Raw genomic sequence first — 24691 nt, forward strand, 5'->3', positions numbered from 1 at the left:
GCCATCTTGGTGTGTTTTTTTGTGTTCGCGTGTGATTTCATATCATGGCTTTGCTCTGGTGTGGAAACCAAAATGCTGTGCACCTTGCAGGCTTGTGATCACCATCTCTCCAGCAGGCAATAGGATTGCTTGGGGCCTTTTCAGCTTTTTCAGAAAGAAGCAAGTATAAGGCTGTTGGTCTGATTCTAACTTTTATTGCATTTCTCCTGAGAGTAACTCTACTGAAATCTCTTCCCTAGAACGTCTCAGGATGCAGGCTCAAATCGTTCAGTTTATACCCACAGCCAGAGCTTCTAAAGATTTCTTTACACTCCTGCTATTTTGTTGAAGCCAGGGAAAAGGAACCAGTGAATCGGGCTTTGTGAAGCTTTTGCAGTGAAAATGTCCATCTGAATCCCCACCAGAGTGTTGCAGTACAGATTCCTGGGGCTCACCTCAGACATACTAGACTGGAACTTCGGGGGTTGAGCCTAAGAATGTTCCTTTTTAGGGAGTTCCCAAGGTGACTTTTCCTAGTTTGGGAACTGCTGCTTTAGAGTGATATTTAAGATGACCTAAAATATGCAAGCGTGCGGGGGCCTGAATGCGGCAGGGGCCAAACATGGAGGGGACCTCCCTTTTCCGTGTCCCGCGCAGAAAGAGAGATGAACGAACCGGTTCTAAGTGGAGGCGGCCAGGGATTCAGAAATAATAGAAATAAAGAAAACAAGACATAGAGATAGATTCATAAAGCTGGGGCTGGGTGGGACGCCATCTTTCCTCTCTGATGGAGAGGCTGCAACAACCAGGACAAAGATGACCCTGAGCCACAGAGCAGGTTTATCTTACATCCCAAAAATCCAGAAGTAACACCAAAACTTAGGATCAAAGGAGCTTATTTGCATTCTTAACTAGGCCCCAGCATTACTGGATTTGCATATCTAGTCCTGCCCCTGCTGACACCTGGGCTGCTATGAAGTCAGAACTGATTAACATGTCCAGCCTCATTGGGGAAGCATGTTCCCAGGGCGTGGCTCTGCCTACACCCTGAGTTCAGCTGACGGTAATGAAAAGAAATGCCCAGGTGCCTCCCAGGTGGGGGAGGTATTGATTCCCCCATTTAAAGAAGGAGAAACACAACAACCCAATGAAAAATGCAGTTCTTCGTAGTTAGTTAGTTTTTTCATATTAGGGATTGCCAAACGTCTTCCATAAAGGACCAGATAAATAGTCAATACTTTAAGTTGCAACTAAACTCTGCAGTTCTGGCTGATAGCAGCCTACACATTAAGTAAATACAGGGGGCATGGCTGTGTCCCAACTAGACTTTACTTATGGATACTGAAATTTAAATTTGTTGTCGTTTCTGTGTGTACAAAATATTGCTCTTGTTTTAATTTTTTAAATCATTTAAAAAATGAGAAAAACAAAACAAAAACAAGAAACCTTGGCAACAGGTCAAATTTGACTATGGGCCATAGTTTTCCAACTCCCTCTTATTACCTTTATTGCTTCCAACTTAAATTTGGCAAAGAATAAATCACAGTCTCAGGAACTGTTTTACTTTTTAAATAACAATTTCGTTTATCAATAAACTTATATAACCCAGAAATAAAAAGACTTTTGTTCAGGAAAGTTTTCTGTGTCAAACCTCCAATCTTGCATTTTACAAGTGGTTCACCAGAAATAGAGATGGTTATTCAGAGTCTAGGAGGTAAAAACTCTTGCTGACAGTTGTGGCAGAAAGAGGAAGAGGCTAACATGAAAATCAGATTTAATGAGTGCCTATGTGGGCACTGTTCATCATATCCAAAAGTAGGGAACTAGAACATCCATAAGTAATGAATATCAATAGAAAAAGCAAATGTAAGTCATTATTGATGAATTATTATTAATATAATGGTTTCCTAAATAGTTGCATCTCTTTTACTTTTCAGTATTATCTTACTATACTTTGTTGTATATCCCCAGCTTGGTGCTGGACATGTAACAGTTGTCAAAATAAATTATCTACTCTGCTTTCTATTCTGAGCAGTAGGTGCTCATCAAGGAGGGATTAATAAAGGGAGAGCCACCCTGCTTATATTTGTAACCTCTCATTCTCTCTCTCTCTCCTCTCTCTCTCTCTCTCTCTCTCTCTCTCTCTCTCTCTCTCTCTCTCTCTCTCCCCTATCCTCGCAAGGTAGAAGCATCAAGATTTGTGAAGAGCTCAAGGATATCAAACAATTTCCTGATGCTATATTTGGCTTTTCACATATGGTTATCAAGTCTGGACAATTGGCAATTAATTTATGCAACAGTCATAGCCACGATCTTTACCATCCCTTGACTTTATTTGGTTTTAGTTTTCCCTTGAACATAATTGCATTGATTTACTCTTTGGAAACTATTTCAGTGGTTTTCAAACTATCTGCCAAGGAACATTTGTGTTCCAGAAACTGACCTTAGTGGTTCTGATGCTAAAATAAAATATTGGCATTCTTTTCATTATCTGTTAGAAAATAAATATTACTAACTAGAATTTTATTGATTGAAGTTTATCCCATAAAAAGTTCTTAAATTTCTTAGTGTCTAAAATTGTTTTCCCTGAATTAAAATCTAACAGTCCAATATAGGATAATCACAAGATCATCATGTAATCAAATATTTTGCCTCTTGTATTTGGATTTATTGTTAGACAAAGAGCATTATCATTTTCAGGTGCTCTGCTACCTGAACAATGTTGAGAACCTGTGTCTTGGGTTGTAATTTGAAAAAGTTATTAGTGTCTTTTCCAGAAAATAGAGTTTAAGTGTATATGATTTTGATTAAATTTAATGAAATTATTTTTAAACTTTCTTTACCCTAAACTCATTTTAAATATATGTGTCTCTAGTGGAAAATATATTTTTGCTACTTTAAGGAGTAATTGCACATTTCTGCTAACCCAAATTCAGCCACTTACCTTTCAACACACAGTTTCTTCGAAATACCTCTTATCCTTCAGTCGCTTTAAGAATTTTTACTGATGGAGAAAAGAATAGATTTCTCAAAGACTAATGCTTGGATTGGCAAAGGGGTGGTCAAGCATCTGATTGCTTTGGAATTGCATCATTTTTTTTTTATTAATGCCATCCAACCAAGCCTAGGTTTATTTAGCCCCACAACAGCCCATGCAGTTTATATGTAGCCAGCATCCTCCTTTTCCATGCCAATGCCAATAGCTCTCGTCCATGATAGCACTGGACATCTCTCTAGGTAGACTCTCAATTATAAGAGTTAAACACAGTTGCACAACTTTTTAATTATTCCTGAGAAGAGAGTGCCTTGATAACATGCCCAAGCCTAAACTTAAAGCCCTTAAACCACCTGAAACATTATCAGCACTGGGGATATTGGTTTAAAAAAAACAACAACAACAAAACAACATGTTTTGGACCCTCTGGTCTTTTAAAGAGGACTAAAGGTTATCATTATAATGTCAGGAATGACCACTTCAGACTTTTGTGACTGAAGCTTTCCTATTCCTTTTGCAATCTTATGCTCATCTATTCACTTACTCTCAGATATGTAGAATGGTAGGTGACTGCTTTTTATCGTGGTTATTTTATGTCATATCCATATAAAGTATTTTTATGACTAGGCTTAGTCTCAACCAACCAAAACCAACCCCTGTCTTGCCCTGATTGCTAACAAGGCTGATTTCCTTGCTAGAGCTATCTATGAGTCTACTCCGGGCTGTTACAGTTCTGGTAGCATTTTATTCCTGCTCTTATTCCTCCCCTTGGTCTGGTTTACTTGATTTCTTTCCATGATCTCCCTGTGCCCCAATCTGTTACCTTCTTGTTTGCTGCGGGACTTCCCTTCACACATCTTCCTGTGGTCTCCTCTGACCCTGAACACCGCAGATCAGGCAGTGTTGCATGAGAACCACTGCTAAGTTTGCCTTCAGGTGACACCATCTGTCCAAATGGGGTGATCTGAGGGACTTAACTATTTTACCTTGAAATTGCAAGGGTTTTTTTGTTTTGTTTTGTGTGTTTTTTTGGCCAGGAATCTGAAATTGCATCAGTCTTTGTTATGTTGAGATATTGATGCAATTAGCTTTCTGGAAACCAACAATATTTTAGAATAGTACACAGGAAAGAAATGGCTGAGGATATTTAAAAATCTAATAATTTATTGAAGATATTCCAAGACTTCCTGTTCAGAACTTACTCAATTATCTTCTGAAAAATTAGATATTATTTTTCTCATCAAGATATGGATCAACAAATTTAACTGCCTAGTATGATCTCAAATGGACCCAAAGACTTTAAGTGTGTTTCATACCTATTCCGAGGCAGACTTATTTATATATCACAAGCCATGACCTTTTTTATCTACTAGTATATCTGCAAGTAATTTTACATCAAGACTTAGATATTAGTGAGAATGATTTTCTGTCTCAGTGTTTACTACCTACTTCTTAGTGACCTCAAACATTTAGCACACTAAGCCAGATTTTGTAAAATGTGCTTTCTGAACTTGTGACCTCCTCTTCTTCTATTCTAGTCCTTTCAGTTCCCCAGAACCTTTTCCCACAGGTAACTATCCTGATTGCCTGAAGGCTGACAAGTCCTTAGGTGTTCATTGAGAATTGAGACATTAGCTTATAAAAGGTATAACCACTTGCATTAATATTTGCATTGCAAAAGAAGTCTTAATGGGGAAATAATTAAGCTTTAAAGTTTGATACCTTTGAGGCAATTTATCCTGCCTGGAAACCTGTCAAATCTCACCACAGAGGCAGTAAAATCACCTTATCTGCCTGCACCTCATGCTGGCCACATGTACTTTCAATGTAACTCTGCAACCAGACTACTGAAGTGTAGGGTCAGATGTTTGGAATCCTATGTAACATGATCTCCCACAAGTTAAATCTTTCATCTGTTTCAAATTAATTTACTTGTAAAGGATCTTCCAATGCTTGAGAAGGTCAGCAGCCACCCATCTGCCCTTCTCCAAGTTTACAGACAGCTTATCCACTGACCCACGGTGCTTCTGTAATAAAATTCGTGTATAGTGGAGGTAGGCAAAGCAATTTGTATTTCCTTGTCCAACTTTGCATGTAAATGATCTACTCTTGGTGATTTTTACATTATGGAAATCTAACAACCATGCCAGGTAAAACACATTGAACTGCGGGAAGAGGAAAGTAAAGGACAGCAGACAGTTGGGACTTGAGGTCCAGGCTCTGTGTAGAGGTCCAGGCAGACCAGCAGGCAGTCAGCATTGGCTTTTGTCAGGAACCAACTGTCTAGAATGGATAGGCAAGATGGAGATCAGTCCCAGGAATAGAGCTAAGCTTTTTTTTTTTTTTTTAATATGGTATAATGGTTTAAAACACTAGAGTCAGACCTACACCTTGGCTTTGCCATTTATCTGTGTGATAATGAGAAAGTTCCTTAAATTTGCTATACTTAAGTAGCTTCATTTGTAGAGAAAGAGAATGGAATACAGTTATATAGCATATGAAAGCAGTCTGTGACACAAAGTGATACCAACAAATGGAGGCTGAATTGTTAGCTCAGGAATGGGAATCGAGTATCAAGTTCAAAGCAGAATGTTGATTCCTATCATGATAATTTAACTTATCTCCTAATTCTCCCATGACCTAAAAACTGGATTGATCCCCTATTCCAAGCCAATATTACATCCATCAGCCAGGGTTAATTGAAGTCTTTTGAGAGAAGAAAAGGGATGTGCCTCTGGATCTAAGACTACTAAGATCAGATGGATGGTTCCCAAATGTAGGTATGCCCAAGCATCACCTTGGGAGCTTTATAAACTCCTGGGATTCCTGGGACTCACCCCCAGAGGTTCTGACTCAGTAATTTTATGAAAAGACTCAGTGATCTGCACATGTAATACGCTCCCAAAGACATCCTTATATAGGTGACACTTGAGAAACACTGAAATAGATGCTGACAGGAACCTGAGATAAGCTGGTCACCATATCTGGGAACAATATTTGCTAAAGTGAAAGCAAAGAGGGAAATTGATTCACATAGTTGTTGTTTTTTATTTTGAAAACAGTAGTAAGAATTTAAATATCCATCTGAGGAGACATTATTTTCTGCAAATATCTGAGGCATAGAATATATTTATGAAGGATATTGAGTAATGTAGTTTTACTGAAGTTTATGAAATACATAGAAAATGTGTTCAAATAGGTAATTTTTGTAGTCTTTATACAAAAGCCTGTGGTCTTACTTCAGCGAAGCCATTTCTAAGACATGCACAAATAATTATGGTCCAAGTGGCTTGCTTTAAATATGTGATCCTTGGATGGACTCCAGAAACTCTTAAATAAATGGATAGTAGCATACTGAGTAGATATGCTGTCTTAATCAGTTTGGGCTGCTATAATAAAGTCCCATAGACTGGTGACTTAAATAACAAACACTTATTTCTCACAGTTCTGGAAGCTGAGAAGTATGAGGTAAAGGCACCAGCAGACTCTGTGTATGGTGAGAGGCTACTTCCTGATTCATAGATGGCCATGTTTCCCTATGTCCCCACCTGGCAAAAGGGGTGAAAGAGGGATCTCTGGGGTCTCTTAAACTTATTTTTTATTGATTTTTAGAGAGAAAGGGGAAGGGAGAGAGAGAGAACCATCCATCAGCTCCCTCCTGCATGCCCCCTACTGGGGATGGAGGCTGCAACCCAGCCGTGTGCCCTGACTCAGAATCGAACCTGTGACCTCTCAGTGCATGGGACTACTGGTATGCTCAACCAACTGAGCCACACCAGCCAGGGCTCTGGGGTCTCTTTTGTAAGGGCACTACTGCCATTCATGAGGGCTCTCCTCTCATGACCTCATAATTTCTCAAAGACCCCATCTTCTAATATTATCACATTGGAGTAGGATTTCAACATATAGATTTGGTGAAACACAAACATTCAGTTCATAACAATATGCCTTATAATTATCAAATGTCTTAAACAAACACTTGACAATCCTAGGTTGAAACCCATTAGCAATTGAATCCCTGGACAGTTATTCTGTGTGATTGTAGTGAGATCCTTACATGGTAGGTATGGGACGTGACGGAGCAGACTTTGTAGGCAGACTGACCAGCTGCCTAGAACAAGGCAAAACTGCTTCAACACAGGGCTGGGAAGTTGTCTGATATAAACAGATGATTGGGTACATTGAAGTGCTAGGTTGAGATACAAATTTCTGTGCTATATGATGTGGGGAAAATAATGAGCCTAATATTTTTGTGTGACAGGTATTAGTTATCACCTGATCTCTTGATATAGACCCTATTAATTGTATACTCTTAAGGAAATAATTTTGTAGTTCTTGCCTGTTAGGTTGTGAGGGGCCTAAGCCACTAGCAAACTTAGAAGTTCCCTGTAAGAAAGGAAGATAAGTTGAGTTTCAAATGGGCTAATGGAGTATAACTGGAAAAACAAAACAAGCCTGATGATGAATTCTTTCTACCCACACCTCAGGTCTCCTCCTCTTTCTTAGAGGAATCATAGTTCATATCATTAAAGAAACTCAAGTTGGGGTCATTCTTAGAATATGCAGATGCAAAGGGCTATGACAATAGTAGGGTACAGATTTCTGGATAATGGTGCTGCATCAAGGCTAGTAGACTATTAGTCAGTGATCAAAACTCAGCACAAAGACTTCAGTCTTGGAGGAAGGGAGATACTGACAACTGGATGATGGATCAGGTTCATGATTCAGCCCAATTTTAGCTGCATCTGGGGACCAGAGTGCAATCTGAGTGCCAGTGACAAGAACTGAAGAGCTTTCAAGCAAAGTAGTGCCACAGGGTGGAGAGTCAGCAGAGAAAAGGCAACTGAGTATGCATATAGATACCTCCACCTTCAGGATCAGCACTCTATGTCCAAACCTCTCTCAACAGGCTCAAGTCTCACTGCTTCAGGACTGAGTGGGCTGAGCCTGCAGGTCACAATTCTTTAATAGCCACATTCGAATAGTACAGGAGGTAGGGTGAAAGAGACAATGCCCACATATAGTCATTAAAACTCCATATTATCCAGCCAATTAGAGAATTTTTATGATTTTATATAATGTCAACTTCCTTGCTACTATTCCTCCTGTCATTATGTTTTTGGTGTCTTATTTCTCTATTAATTCTTCTTTCCTTATGCCAGAAATAGAAAAAATCTCTGAGATTTTCTTTTTCATTATGAGAAACTTGCCCTGAGGATACAGCCACAAGGGTGGGTATGTCTTTCCCCTGTACTGAAAGTATTAAATCCAATTTCATTTTTAAAAAACTTCTAATATAAAATATATGATCTGAGTCAAAAATTCAAGCAGTATAGGAAAGCATAAAATTCCCTGACCACACACTTCTGACACTCTGATTCCATAATTCAGAAGCATGACTATTACTAATATTGTGCACACATTTTATATATATACTAGAGGCCCAGTGCATGAAATTTGTGCATGGGGGGGGGGTTGTCCCTCAGCCAAGCCTGCACCCTCTCCAATCTGGGACCCCTCAAGGGATGTCCAACTGCCCGTTTAGGCCTGATCCTATGGGCAGTCGGACATCCTTCTCACAATCCAGGACTGCTGGCTCCCAACTGCTCGCCTGCCTGCCTGCCTGATTGCCCCTAACCGCTTCTGCCTGCCAGCCTGATCACCCCCTAACCACTCCCTGCCAGTCTGATTGATGCCTAACAGCTCACCTGCCAGCCCGATTGCCCCTAACTGCCCTCCCCTGCTGACCTGTTCACCCCTAACTGCCCTCCCCTGCCGACCTGGTCACCCCTAACTGTCCTCCCCTGCAGGCCTGGTTGCCCCCAACTGCTCTCCCCTACTGGCCCGGTCACCCCTAACTTCCCTCCCTTGTCAGCCTGGTTGCCCTAACTGTCCTCCCCTGCAGGCCTGGTCACCCATAACTGCCCTCCCCTGCTGGCCTGGTCATCACCAACTGCCCTCCCCTGCAGGCCTGGTCCCTCCCAACTTTCCTCCCCTGCTGGCTTGATCGCCCACAACTGCCATCCCCTCCTGGCCATCTTGTGGTGGCCATCTTGTGTCCACATGGGGGCAACCATCTTTGACCACATGGGGATGGCCATCTTGTGTGAGGGCATAATGGTCAATTTGCATATTACCTCTTTATTATATAGGATATATCAAGTGTGTTAAAAAGCATAGATATGAATATGTGCCTTTATGTGTGTACACAACTTTCAAATACAACAAGTTTGAAGAATATGTGCATTTATTATATACACACATAAAGGCACATATTCTATACATAGTATTCTACATATAGTATTCTATAATCAATATATCTCTTTATGACTAGTTATCATTACATTACATGAATTAATTTTTTAAGTGAGTACATTTGTATAAAAATATGACACATAGTTAGCACTTGATAAATGCTAGGTATAATATTTTAAGACAATCCTTTTCTTGCTTGGCATTATGCATTTTCAACTATATAGCATTCCTGGAAAATAAAGATTAGTTTTGCTTATCTATAATTTTCAGATGATGAAATTTATACTTCATTTATTCTGTTTTATTTACTTCACAAAACTTTATGTTTAGGAGATTGCCCATGTTGCCACTTTTAGCAACCTCCTATTCATTTTCTTTCTTTGTGGCATTCTATTATATCAATGTGTAACAATTTATTTACCCTGATATTATATGGGTATTTCTGATGCTTCTGTGAGCATCACAGCACACATTCTCAGCTTTTTTTTTTTTTTTTAATATATTTTATTGATTTTTACAGGGAGGAAGGGAGAGGGATAGAGAGCTAGAAACGTCGATGAGAGAGAAACATCGACCAGCTGCCTCCTGCACACCCCCCACTGGGGATGTGCCCGCAACCAAGGTATATGCCCTTGACCGGAATCGAACCCGGGACCTTCCAGTCCACAGGCCGGCGCTCTATCCACTGAGCCAAACCGGTTTCAGCCACATTCTCAGCTTTAATAAATATTGTCAAACTCTCTCCCAAAATGGTTGGACCAGCCTACTGATTGAAAAATCAACTTTTTAAGGATTTTGGCCATTTTGTCATGTATATTATATGTACATTTTTCATCTTGTCACATGTGTATTGACTTTGTGGATGTAAATTTTCTACTGTGGAAAAATTTTTACTTTTTATATAGTCAAACCAATCTCTTTTTTTTATTGATTCTATGTTTCATGACTTGCTTAGAAAGATACGCCCTTTTTCAATATTACCAAACTGTTTTATTTTCTTTTAGTACTTTTACAATTTAAATTTTAATTTAAAATCATTTGATCCATCTATATTTACTTTAGTGAATAAAGTGAGGGTTTGATTTTTAAAAAAATAGGACAGTCCATTATTTCCACACTATTTTTGCAACAATAAGAGAAAAAGATAATTCAATAGGTAGCTAATGAGAGAACTTACATATAAAACTATGGTTTTTCTAAATATGACAAGTTAAATAAACGAGGCATGCGGCCTGCCGGCCACCAGTTTGACACGCTTATAAAAGGACCCTATTCACTAAAAATAAAAAAAATATATATAAAATATATTATAATAAGTTTAATGCATAATTCTCAGGAATTAGGAAGAAAAATAAGCAATTGATGGATGAGTAAGGGACACCTAAATGTAATATCTTATTCTTGGATAGAAGGAATCAAGATTGTAAAGCTATATCTCTCTAAATTAACCTCTAAGTCCAATATAAACCTGGTCAAAGATATTTGTTTTTGTTTTATTTAGAAGATAATTCTAAAGTTCATCTGGAAAAAAAAAAAATTGGAACCAATCAGAAAAATGCTGAAAAATAACTATTCATATCCTTAATTTAAAAATATTAAAAAAGCTAATGTAATTAAAATCATAACAGATTGGTCCAGGAATAGATAAACAGAATCAAGAAACAAACCAAGTTGTAAATAGGATTAGAATTTAAAATCATTGAGGAAATATGATTAATAGTTTTAAATAGAAACTATTAGACAAAGTTCAAGTGTAATTCCCAAGTCCTTTAATCCATTTTGCTCTCACAGGAAAGAAGGCAAGGCCCTCCAGAGCCATTTAACTGCACTTAACCCTGATGAGAATGCAACTTTTATAAGATATAGGAATAATATCTGTTTTCTACTCCCTCTGTTTCTTGTATTTCCTGTTTAAATTATTGGCTGCCACAAATTGGTATTTGTCAAATGACTGTTTATAATGGGACTCAGAAGCCATTCTCTACTGTTCAGATCAGTCGATTTGCATGTATACTTTAAGTATTAGGTCTTTTTACATTAAAAAATTATATATTGAATTATTAATCTTATTTGACATTCGGAGATACCTCATCTCTATGCCTTTTACCCCCTAACTGGCTATTTCTTCTTGTTATCTATAATTTCTTTAGCCTATGAAGACCTCAGAAAATAAATGGTTAAGAAAATAAAGAGTAAAAAAATATAAGTAGTTTTATTCTTCATTTGTATTCAGTTCTTTAAAAGGAATCTCCAGCCGAAACCGGTTTGGCTCAGTGGATAGAGCGTCGGCCTGTGGACTCAAGAGTCCCAGGTTTGATTCCGGTCACATCCCCAGTAGGGGGTGTGCAGGAGGCAGCTGATCGATGTTTCTCTCTCATCGATGTTTCTAACTCTATCTCTCTCCCTTCCTCTCTGTAAAAAATCAATAAAATATATATTTTTTAAAAATAAATAAATAAAATAAAAATAAAATAAAATAAAAGGAATCTCCATTTGAATGTCCTTGAAGCATTCAAAGTCAACAGATATAAAAACTCATTTTATTACCACAGGCACCACCCCCATAAAAATACCATCCATCCCACAAATCAGTCAAGCCAAGAACTTTGGGGTACCCCTTTCCCTCACTTGCCACTTTAATTAGAGGGGATTTGTGAAAGCAGGGCCCTCCCATCAGGCTAAGACAGTTTTGTGGGCTTCCGTCATTTTAAACTAAACCTCTGTGGTGGCCCTTTCCCCCTGCCTTTGTTTTTATTTAAAACGAAGTAGAGGAAACATCCTCATGGGGTGCTTTTTAAATGAAGTGACTTGTCAAAGCAGAGACTGTGGCAGTAATCTGAAAGGCAGTAAATTTAGCGACCCTCACTTGTACTGACAGCCTGTCATGGGCTTGAAACATAAATAGCAGTGGAGACAAATCGTTGCTGTTTTCCTATTAAGCTTTGGCCCACTGGCCTTGCAGCCTTCCAGGCGTGTGTAGCCCAGCCTGGGAAAAGACTGCCTTCTAGAGCAGATGTGAGCTCGTTCTAGTCTCTCCCACTCCGCCTGATGTATCCTCCCAACACTGCCGCTGGGACCCTCCCTCCCACTGACATCCGTCTGCTTCACAGAAAGCCCGGAACACCCAGGGGCAGGATGGAGGGGTGCTGGTATACAGAGGGCTGCCATCCAAACTGAGAGCTGATGGTGGTGACTGATTCCTAGTTCATTCATTTGGGTCTAAGAACAAGAAGCAAATTGTTGGACTCCTTCCTGTTACTATTTGTGTTGACCCCTGAGCAACCGAAGGCTGCCCACCTTCTGTTAAATGGGAACATTCTAAGAAGATCACTTTAGCTCATGCTCAAACCATTTCCTCTTCGGGCCTCGCCACCTTACTCCCACTTTTCTCTTCATTACTTATTTATTGACTTTAAGCGAGAACAGTTTTCTAAATTGGATGGAACAGCTCCTTCAGCAGTAGGACTAGCTGAAGAAGTGAGTCTGGGATTTGGGGGTGAGCCCAAATGAGGTCACTGCAGCATCTGGGCCTGTAAGGAAAGGGCTAAGGGCCAGATGGGGTTATCTCCTGCTTTGTTTTAATTACCTTTAAAGGCTACTGTGGCAGCCACAAAACTGTACTGGGCAATCCTTCCACGGTGCGATCGCCCTGCTGAGCTTAACACATTCGCTTACAAAATGTCAATTGATTTATGTGACTTTTGAAAACAGCAACCGCTGATCTCATATCCCTTGATATTTAATCCTCAGCCACGGCAGAATCACTAATGACAGGTGGTGGAATACCCCTACAGTTCTGACAACAATGGTGAAAGATCATGGTTGTTACTCTCTCAGACTAGTGATTCTTTGTTCTTCCCTACCCCTTCTTAGCAAATAGTCTGGAAAATAATCAACAGCTGCAGGAGTTTTCATGTCTATTTTATTGCAAAGGAGTCTTTTAGGTATTTCTTTTTACAGTTTTATCTCTAGGCATCTTCTTCCCCACACCCTTGAGGTAATAAAAAGGAAGAGAGATAGTGAGTCCTTGCCCTGTGACATCAAGGCATCACACAAATGTTCTGCAGTCCCTACTACTGTGTTTGAATGACCACCAGTGCATATATTGAACAGTTGATGCATATTTAACCCCAGTTTCTTAGCAACTCCATATTTCCGAGTGCCTATCGAATGTGCTCCCCAGGATGTTCTAAGAAACACTGATACCAACCACATCAGGAGTCAAACTCATTATTTCCACACCAAAATAAACACTTCTTTCAAATCACCTTAGAGTACCAACAGCATTCAAACCCAGGAAGTCACTAGCTTTCAACCTACACACTGTTTTTAGAATAGATTTCTGCATACCCTTGAAAACTCAAGTGTACTACAGGAGACCCCAGGGAGGTGAGGGTCCAAGTGTGGGGTGCACACTCCCTCTGCTTTCACAGACATTGTGCCTCTTTCCCAGTGATCCCAGGCTCTGCCTCAGAATCCCTCTCAGCATCATGCCCCAGGCAGCCACTGTCAGTTGGTCAGGACGGATGAGGACTATTGGACATCCTTGAGGAACCATCTTCACTTTCACAGCAAGTCACAGGGTGACGTATCACAGTACATGTTAGGTCTCAGTTCCAATAAATTCTCACCCAGAGTCTCCTAAGCGGTGTTGATGTAGAAAGGACTTTAAACAAATAGAATTTCCATGGGATTCCCTGCTTACACATGTTGACTCCAGAAAAGGAAGGCAGGAAAGGAGGGAGGAGAGGGAAGAATGTTATACAAAATGTCAATTTTACTCAGTACTTTGTGGATGCTGAAAGGTTTCACTGTACCATTATTGAAATGCAGAGGTACTGAACAAAGCAAATTCAGTCTTCACACCACCTCTCACACCCTAGAATATGTCCCGCTGTCCCCTCACTGCTTATCTCTCCTGTGCAGTGAGCTCTATTTCAGGCTGGCATTCCAGCCTGCCACAACCTCTCACAATTAGGCAACTCTGATTCTCTTCCCTCGTGATATTCAACTTCCTGAAAACTCACTTCTCCCAGGAAGTCTTTCCTAACATACCAGGTGTACTGGTTAATAATGCAGATTTTTTTCAATAGAGTTACACATATGTTGATATATATGCGATTTGATATGTATGCTATTTTGTTGTATTGACAGCAAGCTTCAAAACTTCATATGGCAAATTTGCTGAAGGTGTTAACATCATAGATATTTTACACTTAAAAATGTTGAATTTCGTGCCCCCCCAAAAAAAGAGCATTTGCAGGACGTTATAATTCATTACTTTATTTTGAAGAAAAGTGCTGCTGAATACATCGGGAAGCTTATGGTGAACATGCTCCATCTCAAGATACTTGTGAATGCTGGTTTAAATGCTTTAGAAGTGATGATTTTGATGTGAAAGACAAAGAATGTCCAGATCAACCGAAAAAGTTTGAAGACCAACAATTGCAAGCATTATTGGATGAAGATGCATTTCAAATTCAAAAACAACTTGCAGAAAGATTAAACGTTGCTCAGCAAACAATTTCTGATTGTTTACAAGCAATGGGAAAGATTTTTAAGGAAGGAAAATGGGTGCCACATCAACTGAACAAAAGACAAATGGAAAACCGAAAAGTCATCAGTAAAATGTTGCTTCAACTGCATGAAAGACAGTTTTTTTTACATCGAATTGTGACTGGTGATGAAAAGTGGATTTATTTTGAGAATTCCAAATGCACAAAATCATGGGTTGATCCAAGTCAACCATCAACATCGACTGCAAGGCCAAAATCACTTCGGAAAGAAGACAATGCTCTGTGTTTGGTGGGATCAGGAAGGTGTGGTGTATTATGAGCTTCTAAAACCAGGTGAAACCATTAATACTGATCACTACCAACAATAAATAATCAATTTGAACCATGCTTTGATCATGAAATGACCAGAATACTCCAGAAGACACAGAAAAGTAATTCTGCTTCATGATAACGCACCATCACACACTTCAAAACCAGTTAAAGACATGTTAAAAGATCTTGCCTGGGAAGTATTAACCCACCCACTGTATTCACCAGACCTTGCTCCTTCAGATTACCACTTGTTCTGATCGATGGCACACGCACTTTTTGAGCAGCACTTCAAAACATACGAAGAAGTGGAAAATTGGGTCTCTGAATGGTTTGCCTCAAAACAAGAAAAGTTCTATTGGGACGGTATCCACAAATTATCTGAAAGATGAGGAAACGTATAGCTAGCGATGGACATTCCTTTAAATAAAGCACTTTTGATGTTTCTCTTGAAATTATTGTCTTTTCTTTGATTACAAAATCCGCATTATTAACCAGTACACCTAGTAAGTCCACTCTACACTGCTCCTGTAGCTCCTTTGCTGGCGGCTGGCATTTATGTGTACCAGTGCTTTATATTGTTGCTTCCCATGGGGGCTCTCTAAATAAGTGGGTGGGACTAAACTTGTAAATACCAACTTTTTTCTCGCTTACTGCTTTATTTGATTTTCTCAATAAAGAAATTAGGTGAAGAGTGAAAATTTAAAAGCTGATGACTGTCTATAACTGAGCTCCTTTGCTTTGGAAATGCCCCAATTGTCCTGCTCTTGACTTCCCGGTATACTCAGAAACAGAAATCGAGCAGATTCTGAAGGCTAAGAGTTCAGCCAACTCTAGTACCTCCTGGCATTCTAATGATGAAAGTCATCATGTCTCATTAGGAACGGGGGGTCCAAAAGTTCATAGACCTTTTTCAAACCTCGGCTCTCCCTTAATAACATTACCAACTTGTGCACATTCCTTAAGGGCCTACTTTAAATTTGGGTCCCTGTGTTTCCTTGTCTTTAAGCAATATTAACAGTATTGTGCATTAAATAAGGAAATATGCAACTCACCCAGCTCAGTACCTAGAACATGTTTATTTAACTCATTCAACAGTCATCCTGCAATATTTATGGAACATACCAGCATCCCACATTATGCTGCACAATGGGGTACAATGATGAGCAAAACCAGATGTGGCCCCTACAATGGAGTGATAGCTATTATCAATATAATTGCTCTTCAGAGAACCAAACATAAGGGATCCTGTTTTCAAGCCTAGCATTTGGAAGGGCAGAATAGTTTCTAAAAACTGAAACCAAGTAGGTGGTATCGGTTAGGTGTTAGTATAATAACAAAATGTCATGGCCCAGGACTGAAAAGGATGTGTGGATGGCAGCCTCCAGTGGGTTGCTGAGCTCAAACTACGTCAGCTTGCTGATTTTTGTATGTGAAAGGAAAAATGCAAACCATAATGAATTGGATCTCTCTGGATGCCAGGAAAATAATGCCAGAGCGTTCTTCATTTGGCCCATGCTTACTCATAGAGCCAAATCCTTTTGTGGCTCTTTCCTGACACTGTGCTTGCCTCCAGTTTCTGGGTACTAACTCCACCCTTTGGGGCTGCAGAAGGCATGGGGCCAGTTTTCACACCCTGTTGTGGTCTTACTATTTGATCAGGAAGCAGATCTACAGCAGAGTAACCCACCCCTTCTCTTCCATGTAGCTTATGTATCTTAATAGTCAAATGACTCTTTAGAGAACTTTCTTTTTTCATTTTTATTGTTCTCTTTCTTAAATTCATCTTCATTATGTCACTTCTTTGCCCCCCTTCCATTCTCTTCAATACTTTGCTCTTCTCTGTGTCTCCCAATGTCCTATGATTACTGCTTTTGGCAATTGTGCCAGTCCCCAACACCTGCCTTCTTTCAATCATGGATCAGTTCACTCTTCATGCCTTCCTTGATGGGTGATGAGAAGTAGCAGTGAAGAGTGGATTCAGCCTTTGGACAGAAACATTGTCAAACTCTAAAACAGTGGTTCCCAATTTGGGGCACACATCTGACTTGGGGGGGGGGGCAATTTGATTTTTAAGGGGGGTAATTTGAGAATGAATTATAAACAGTGAATTTTTTGCATTTCTTATGGTTCTAGGGGCCTCATATGTAGCATATAAATATACATTGTGGCATATTTATGCATTTCAGTTCTCTATTATACATTTTGAAGCTTTATTTGCTATTTTTCATATCATTTCATATTATTATTTTTAACAATTTCTTAGTGATTTCTTCCTCAGTACTTCAACTATTCTTTTGTTCTTTGATTTTTCTCTTTCATGGATGCCATGTTCTTTGGAAGTTTGTTTAGACCAAGTTAATGGCCTTTTAGGCTTCCTCCACGTGAATAGGAGTTTGTTTTTTTTAATAAGAAGAATTATATGTCATGGGGGGGCATCAAAATTTTAGAGATGCTTAGATTGGGAATGGCCAGAAAAAGGTTGGGGACCACTGCTCTAAAGGATCTCTCAGGTGGGATGTGAAACTGAGAAACAAAATCTTCAAAGGATCTGGAAAGAGACATGGCAGGAAATATAACCCCATTGCAGGCATTTTTTTTCCCCCTAGATTTATTGTCTTCCTCTCTGGCTTCATTTTTTTGTTTTGTTTTGTTTTATTTTGTTTTTTAGTATGTTTGTGTAGAATGTAAAGGGAAAAAAAAAAGAAGAAGAAGTAGGGAAATAATAAAAACGGGAACAGGTGAGTATGTCCTTAGGGGTAAAAACGTGAAATGTACTGTAAGAACAGAAACTTGTTATAGCATTTGAAGTTAGCACAGGGAACTTCAAATGACATCATTGATTCACAATCTTCTTTTCTTTTGAGAGACAGAAGTTTATAGCTTGCTTTTATTCACCCTTTTCACTCCCCTTTCAACCACAGACCCACACAAACACACACATACACAATCTGCAGACAAGTTCCACTTGTTTGCTTTTCATTAATCTGTATGAGGACTGGCTGATACTATAGCAACTACAGTGGAGCTTCTGTGGAGGGGCTGACCCCACAGAGCAGGACTCTCTTAGTGTTTATCACTATTGTGTTTGCAGCCACTACTTGTAAATGCTCAGATTTAGGTGAGTAAAGGGAATGTCAACTCCATTTCAAACACACACATTTTCCCTTCAGTGAAAAAAAAAATGATCTAAGGAGATGTTATGGTTATAAGACTCTTCTCAGAATATTGAAAAAAGATTCATCAATTTTCTAACATATTACAATCCTTGGGATTCTATCTTTTCAAACTCATAAAACCCTCAAATTTCACAAGTTTCCTATATTTCATTTGTTGTATCTCAAATAAAAGAAAAGAACAACAAATACCATAATGAGTATTGAGGTAGTAAGCTTTTTTTAAAAAAAAATTAAATAGAGGACTGGTTATCATGTTGTGAGGAATTTTCAAGAATAGGTCTGCTTTATTTAGTGAGCAAATATTTGGGTGCTAGTGAATGTGTATATTGTTTCCTAAAAGATAGAGTGGAAGGTTATATGCAAATAAATAGCTGTGTGTGTGAGTGTGTGTGTGTGTGTGTGTGTGTGTGTGTGTGTGTGTGTGTGTAGAGAGAAAAAGAAAGAGAGACAGAGAGAGGGAGAGGAAAGGAGAGGAGAGGGGTGGAGAGGAGAGGAGAGGAGAGGGGAGGGGAGGGGAGGGGAGAGGTAGAGAAAGAACAGAGAGAACGGGAGAAAGTGAGAAAGAGAAGTGCCATGGAATTTCATTTTATTGATATTTTAGAGAGAGAGGATGAGAGCGGGAGATAGAGAACATCGATGTGAGATCAAAACATCGATCTACTGCCTCCTACATGCCCCCCACCAGGAATAGAACCCACAACCCTGGCATGTACCCTGACTGGGAATCTAAAAGACAACCTTTCAGTGCAGGGACAATGCCCAACCAACTGAGCAACACCAGCCAGGGCAAAATGTATTTAGTTGTAAATAGCTGCTTGCTTACAAACTCCTGCTTGCCATTGGAAATCTAAATAAACCAACATTTTGGATGCGATCTCTCCAAGTTTCACGGAAGCAGGGTTAGTACTCTGAAGGCACTGTGCTTGGAAGGCAGCACCTGGCATACTCTAATTGGAGTATTCCTGGCTGATTTCCTCTGTGTAAGGCAAGCTTAGAAGAGAGTAGTTTCGCCAAAACCGGTTTGGCTCAGTGGATAGAGCGTCGGTCTGCGGACTGAAGGGTCCCAGGTTCGATTCCGGTCAAGGGCATGTACATTGGTTGCGGGCACGTCCCCAGTGGGGGATGTGCAGGAGGCAGCTGGTCGATGTTTCTCTCTCATCGATGTTTCTGGCTTTCTATCCCTCTCCCTTCCTCTCTGTAAAAAATATCAATAAAATATAAAAAAAAAAAAAAAAAAAATAGAAGAGAGTAGTTTCCTCTTGCCATTAGCTCTATGACGAAATATTAAAAGAACTAATATGTACAAGTAAACAGTGACTAAGGAGATATGCACGTTATGCGCAGGAGTTTGAAAGGTGCATACACCGAGGGGGGCGAGGAGTTATTGAGCCTGGTAACTGCATATTGCCAGGAGACACAAAAGCACATTAAGCAAAGGGAGATTTAAACTAAACACTGATCCCAGAATAAATATAACACTCGGTGATGAGAGCACGCTTGTGGAAATAGGCTGAGATGTTTAAAACAGCAGAATACTGAAATTTGCATTTCAGGTAAACATTTATACAAGGGCAGAAAATGATAGGAACAAGAAAAGATCCCAAGTTGTAGCCACAGGGCTTCATTCCACAGAGAACTGAACCACAGGTTAAGTGTGACATTCTGGCCTGAGAACCTTCTTACGGCTGAGCGAGTGAAAGAAAGTGGTGACAGGACCCTTGGGTGAAGAGCAGCTGGTCAGAGTGAACTGAAAAAATGCGAGAAAGGTGTCCCCATACGGACAGATACATTTGGGACAAAGGGTGAGGAGGAATAAGAGAATCTGAGTGGAATTTTGTGACTCAAGACTAACACTATGTATTCTATGCCTTGAAACAAGCAATTGCAGTTGCTCGGATGAAAGAATGGCGTTGTTCTGTTTCCACCAGGGGTTCTGTTATTGTCCCTGCACCTTTTTCTGAAATAATAACTGCACACAGCAGATACATCCTCAGGACATGACCAGAAGTGCCCCGCCCAGCCTTGTAGAGCAGAGTACTAAGCATATCCGTCCTTCCCCAGTAAAAGGGTATTCTTATTAGGATCATTAAAAGGGAGTGAAGGGGGAGGGAGAGAAGAGATTAACCAAAGAATTTATATGCATACTAGAGGCCCGGTGCACAAAATTCATGCAGGGGGTCTCCTCAGCCCAGACTGCACCCTCTCCAATCCGGGATCTCTCAGAGGATGTCCGACTGCCGGTTTAGGCCCAATCCTAGGTATCGGGCCTAAACCGGCAGTCGGACATCCCCCTCACAATCCGGGACTGCTGGAACCTAACTGCTCACCTGCCTGCCTGCCTGCCTGATAGCTCCTGACTGCCCTCCCCTGCCAACCTGATCACCTCTAACTGCCTCTGCCTGCTGGCCTGATCAACCCTAACTGGCCTCCCTTCTGGTCTGGTCACCCCTAACTGCCCCCCTGCCAGCCTGGTTGCCCCCAACTGTCCCCCTGCTGGCCTGGTTGCCCCCAACTGCCCTCCCCTGCTGGCCTGGTCGCCCCTCACTAACCCCCCTGCCAGCCTGGTCTCCTCACGTAGCCAGCTTGTTCAGAAATTTGGTTGTCCCTCACTAACCCCCCTGCTGGCCTGGTCATAGGCAGCCATCTTGTGAGGGCATGAAGGTTAATTTGCATATTACTTCTTTATTATATAGGACTAGAGGCCCAATGCACAAAATTCATGCAAGGGGCTCAGCCCTTGCAGCCTCGGCTGCCTCGTGGCCCCACAGCCCCACCCTCGCCCACTGGTCATTCTGGAAGGTCGTTCCGCCATCCCATCTAATTACCATATTAGCTCTTTATTATATAGGATATGCAGCTAAGGTATATAAAAGTATTCTAAAACACTTTTTAGTACAAGTGTGTGCTAGATAATGTTTAGGACTTCAGAACCAAACAATTTTATATAACCATTGCCTTTTTTATTATTGGGATTGCAAAGTTTCCTCAAAGCTAGTGATAGAGACATTGACAGAAGACTTAAGTTTGGAGTGTTCCTGACAGTTGTGTTATAGACTGTTATCAAAGTGGCTGTATGTTCTATGGGGAGCCTAGTTAACAGGCTTAGTTGACATATTTAGACAATGGATTTGTCTCTGTGCTGTCTGTCTGGTATGTTGATATGGCCATCAGGGAATTTCCAGAAAAGGGAAACAGCTTGTGGCATTTGAGCAGAGCTATTAATTGGTACCGTTTAGTGTAGGATGACCGGAATTAGCACTCTGCCAGCTGCTCTATTGTAACACAAGCAGCAGTGGAGTTTTGCAACTTGAGGGTGAGTGGGCTTAATTTAGCTAGACTTGAAGTCCATGGTCCTTTCTGGCCAAGCTCTCCCTGCTCAACCTCTTTTCTTCTTTACCTTCTCTGTTCCCTTTTCCTTTTCTTCTCCCTCCACTTCTTCATTACTTATCTCCTCTCTCCCTTCATGAAGGGAATTAAACAAGCCTGTCCATCCCAACTATGTAAGCCAGTGTTACTTAAAATGCACCATCAGCAGCACATTCTAATGGACCTGGCCCATGGCCTGGAAGTCTCAGTGACTGATGGAGTTTCACACTGAACAAGGAAGCCATAACTGCAAAATAGGGTTCTGAACGTGACCTTTGTGAACAGAATTCTACATACACTGGGGAGAAGAGTGACAGTTTCTCATAAGAAAGCCACGTTTCCTTCTAACACAACCTTGGTTGAAAAAGCTCATTGCAGTGTGGTGTGATCGATGATGTCAGCCCTCTACACTTGTGTACACCTCTTCCCATCTCCCACTTTGTCCTAAGCCCTTAACCAATGACTGAGGGATGTGAACAAATAATCCAGCTCCTGGCTTCTTGGTCAGGAAGACTTGGAAGTGGGAAATGTGCTATCCCCAGAGCTCCCCAAGGGATGGAGCCAGCTGGCCTCCTGTGAACTTGGCATTACACCATAGCTTGGCTTCTTTCTTGCCAAGTCCCATCTTCCCACTTCCCCACCAGTTTTCCTGAGAAGACTTCCTCTTTAATCACTCCCACATGACTTTTTGTCTTGGAGTCTGCTTCCGTGGAGTTGACCTCAGACAAAGCACATTGTCAGATGATTGAAAAACCATGTAGATTATTTGCTTCTAAAAACAAAAAGAGGCAATCTGCTGCATATGATAAACTTTAAAAGCCAATCATGCAAACTTCTGTTTTTCAGGAAGAGAAATTGAAGGAGAAGAAGAATATCTGGAGATCCTCGGCATCACCAGGGAGCAGTCAGGCAAATATGAGTGCAAAGCAGCCAATGAGGTCTCCTCGGCGGATGTCAAACAAGTCAAGGTCACTGTGAACTGTGAGTATGGCAGCAGGCAGCAGGCAGCAGGCTCTGTGTGCCCAGGGCCCTCCACCTGACATGAGCTAAACATCCCATTAGCAAAAGAACAGTGCATTTCAAGCAGATGTTCCTCTGGTCAGAAATTCACATTTATACATTAGACACATCCAAGGGCAGGACTTGGCCTTTGAATATGATATATCAACTTGATCAACTCTAAATATAACCCATAATACATTTAACAATACACTCTGCCTTTTACTCAGACTATAGAATTAAGAAAACATGATCAGAGAGCACTAGCATTTCTGGCAATCACTATTCGAGTCATTGTGGAGACCAAGGTCATACCACTTTGGAAAAAAGGAACAATTCATATTGGCTTTAAATGGAAATTTTCCCTTAATGCATTGTTTGTCAGAGGGAATAACCCAAGATCATATTTTATCCCCTGCTATTTAACTAATTGGCCTTGGGAACAAATTCAACCCACTATGGTCAGAAACCATGTATCCCTGAGTGCTAACAGGGATACATGATAAGTTAATTTTGGTTACCTATTTGTTGTAAAGTATGAGATACATACTTTGGGCATTAGGAAGAAAGATTTCTCTAAGATGCATAGGTAAGTGGGCATATTTTGAACTTTTCAGATGAAAGAATCCTTAGATGTAGTTCAAAAGATGGGGGGAGTGGTGGCTCCATATAATATGTGTCACCTAAAAAATGAATAAAGAGAATTTGTTTACCTTTTTCAGTGAGGAGTGATTTTCCACATCATTCAAATTCATTTTCACATCACACAATTGTGACTAGTGACAGAGACAAAGGGATTTCCCGACAGTTCTTTCCTTCTCTGTATTAATACTCAGAAAAATACACATATGCACATATAACACACAGAGGCACACAGATACAAAGACACAGATACAAACAATCCCTATTTGAAAATATGCTTTAGATTAATAACTTTTTGTTATCTTAAGTCCTCCGTGCCTTTACGTGTGTGCCAGTGAGTCTATATAAATTCCCTGGGAGGGTAGATATAATTTATTCCACTTTAGAGTTCCAGAGACTGAAGCCCAAAGTCATAAAATGGCCTTTCCTAGGTGACATGAGCAGCAGACAGAAGAAAGGGACACAGACTAAGTTTGATTCTAAAGCTCATGCTCTCAGGAAAAAGGGGAGGAGAAGGAGTTTCCAATTCTTATTACCTACAATGTGCAGCACTGGATTAAGGGATTTCCATTTGCCATTTAATATTCACAGTAAACTCATGAGATAAATATTATTGGTTTGACTTTAAAATTTGGAAATGAAGGCATAGATTGCTGAGGAAACTTGCCTAAGGTGAGCCAGCCATGCCAGGCTGCGCTGTACCCAGGGCCTTCTTCCAGCCTTGCAGCCTTCTGCACCGCGTACCTAGAATCCAGTAGCTACAGCTCCACCGGAGACATCGATGGCACTCATTTCCAAGAAGCAAGGGGCTGCATTTGATGAGGTCTGAAGTGCTTTTATCCCTGAGCTGTCTGCATTTTTTTTTTTTTTTTTTTTTTAGTAATAGAGTTTTGAAATGTCAGTATTCCTATTCTTTTCCAGCACTGGGTGTGTTTCAAAGACACATTAATGATCTCAATGTTATAAAATGCTTTAGGACCTTTCTTTTCCACATGAAAGACACTTTCTCTGGGTGTTTATACAAGTTGTAATTAGGTTAGTTAGCTTCTTTTATGTACACACAGCCATTCCATCATCTTCCATCTCTTCTCTGACTTTTGGAGTTAAGATTTTATTTTCTCTTAATTGACCTTCATCTTAATTAGATTTCTGAAAGTCCAATCATGGAGTACATAGAAAATATTTATGCTTCCATTGTGTGGAACATCAAAGTGGTCTGCATTACTGATGGTTCCCCAGATCAAAGCCAGCCGCCTGGACCCTTTCATTATTAGTGCAATTAGTCTGACATTGCTCCTTTTTGACTGTCCCCAAAGTGTAACTTAGAAGAGAAGAAGATACTGCTAATTTTCAAGAAAAGGCTTTTATGAAAATGTGAGCTTTTGCTAGAGATGAGTGAACCATAGCAGATTATGGACAGAACCTTGAGATTTAAAAAAAAATACCTCATA

The 24691-nt window shown here is 40.3% G+C and overlaps 1 protein-coding gene across 3 annotated transcripts in view; it reads left to right on the forward strand.

Moving 5' to 3' along the window:
* Positions 1–24691, forward strand: part of LSAMP (limbic system associated membrane protein) — a 631931-nt gene that overhangs the window by 563800 nt on the left and 43440 nt on the right. For all 3 annotated transcript variants that reach the window (XM_008146624.3, XM_054713959.1, XM_008146625.3), the window contains exon 4: positions 22446–22580. In XM_008146624.3, the coding sequence (XP_008144846.1) occupies positions 22446–22580 (135 nt within the window). The remainder of the gene's footprint in view (positions 1–22445; positions 22581–24691) is intronic.

Source organism: Eptesicus fuscus, chromosome 3 (genome assembly GCF_027574615.1).
Source record: "Eptesicus fuscus isolate TK198812 chromosome 3, DD_ASM_mEF_20220401, whole genome shotgun sequence".
NCBI lineage: Eukaryota > Metazoa > Chordata > Mammalia > Chiroptera > Vespertilionidae > Eptesicus > Eptesicus fuscus.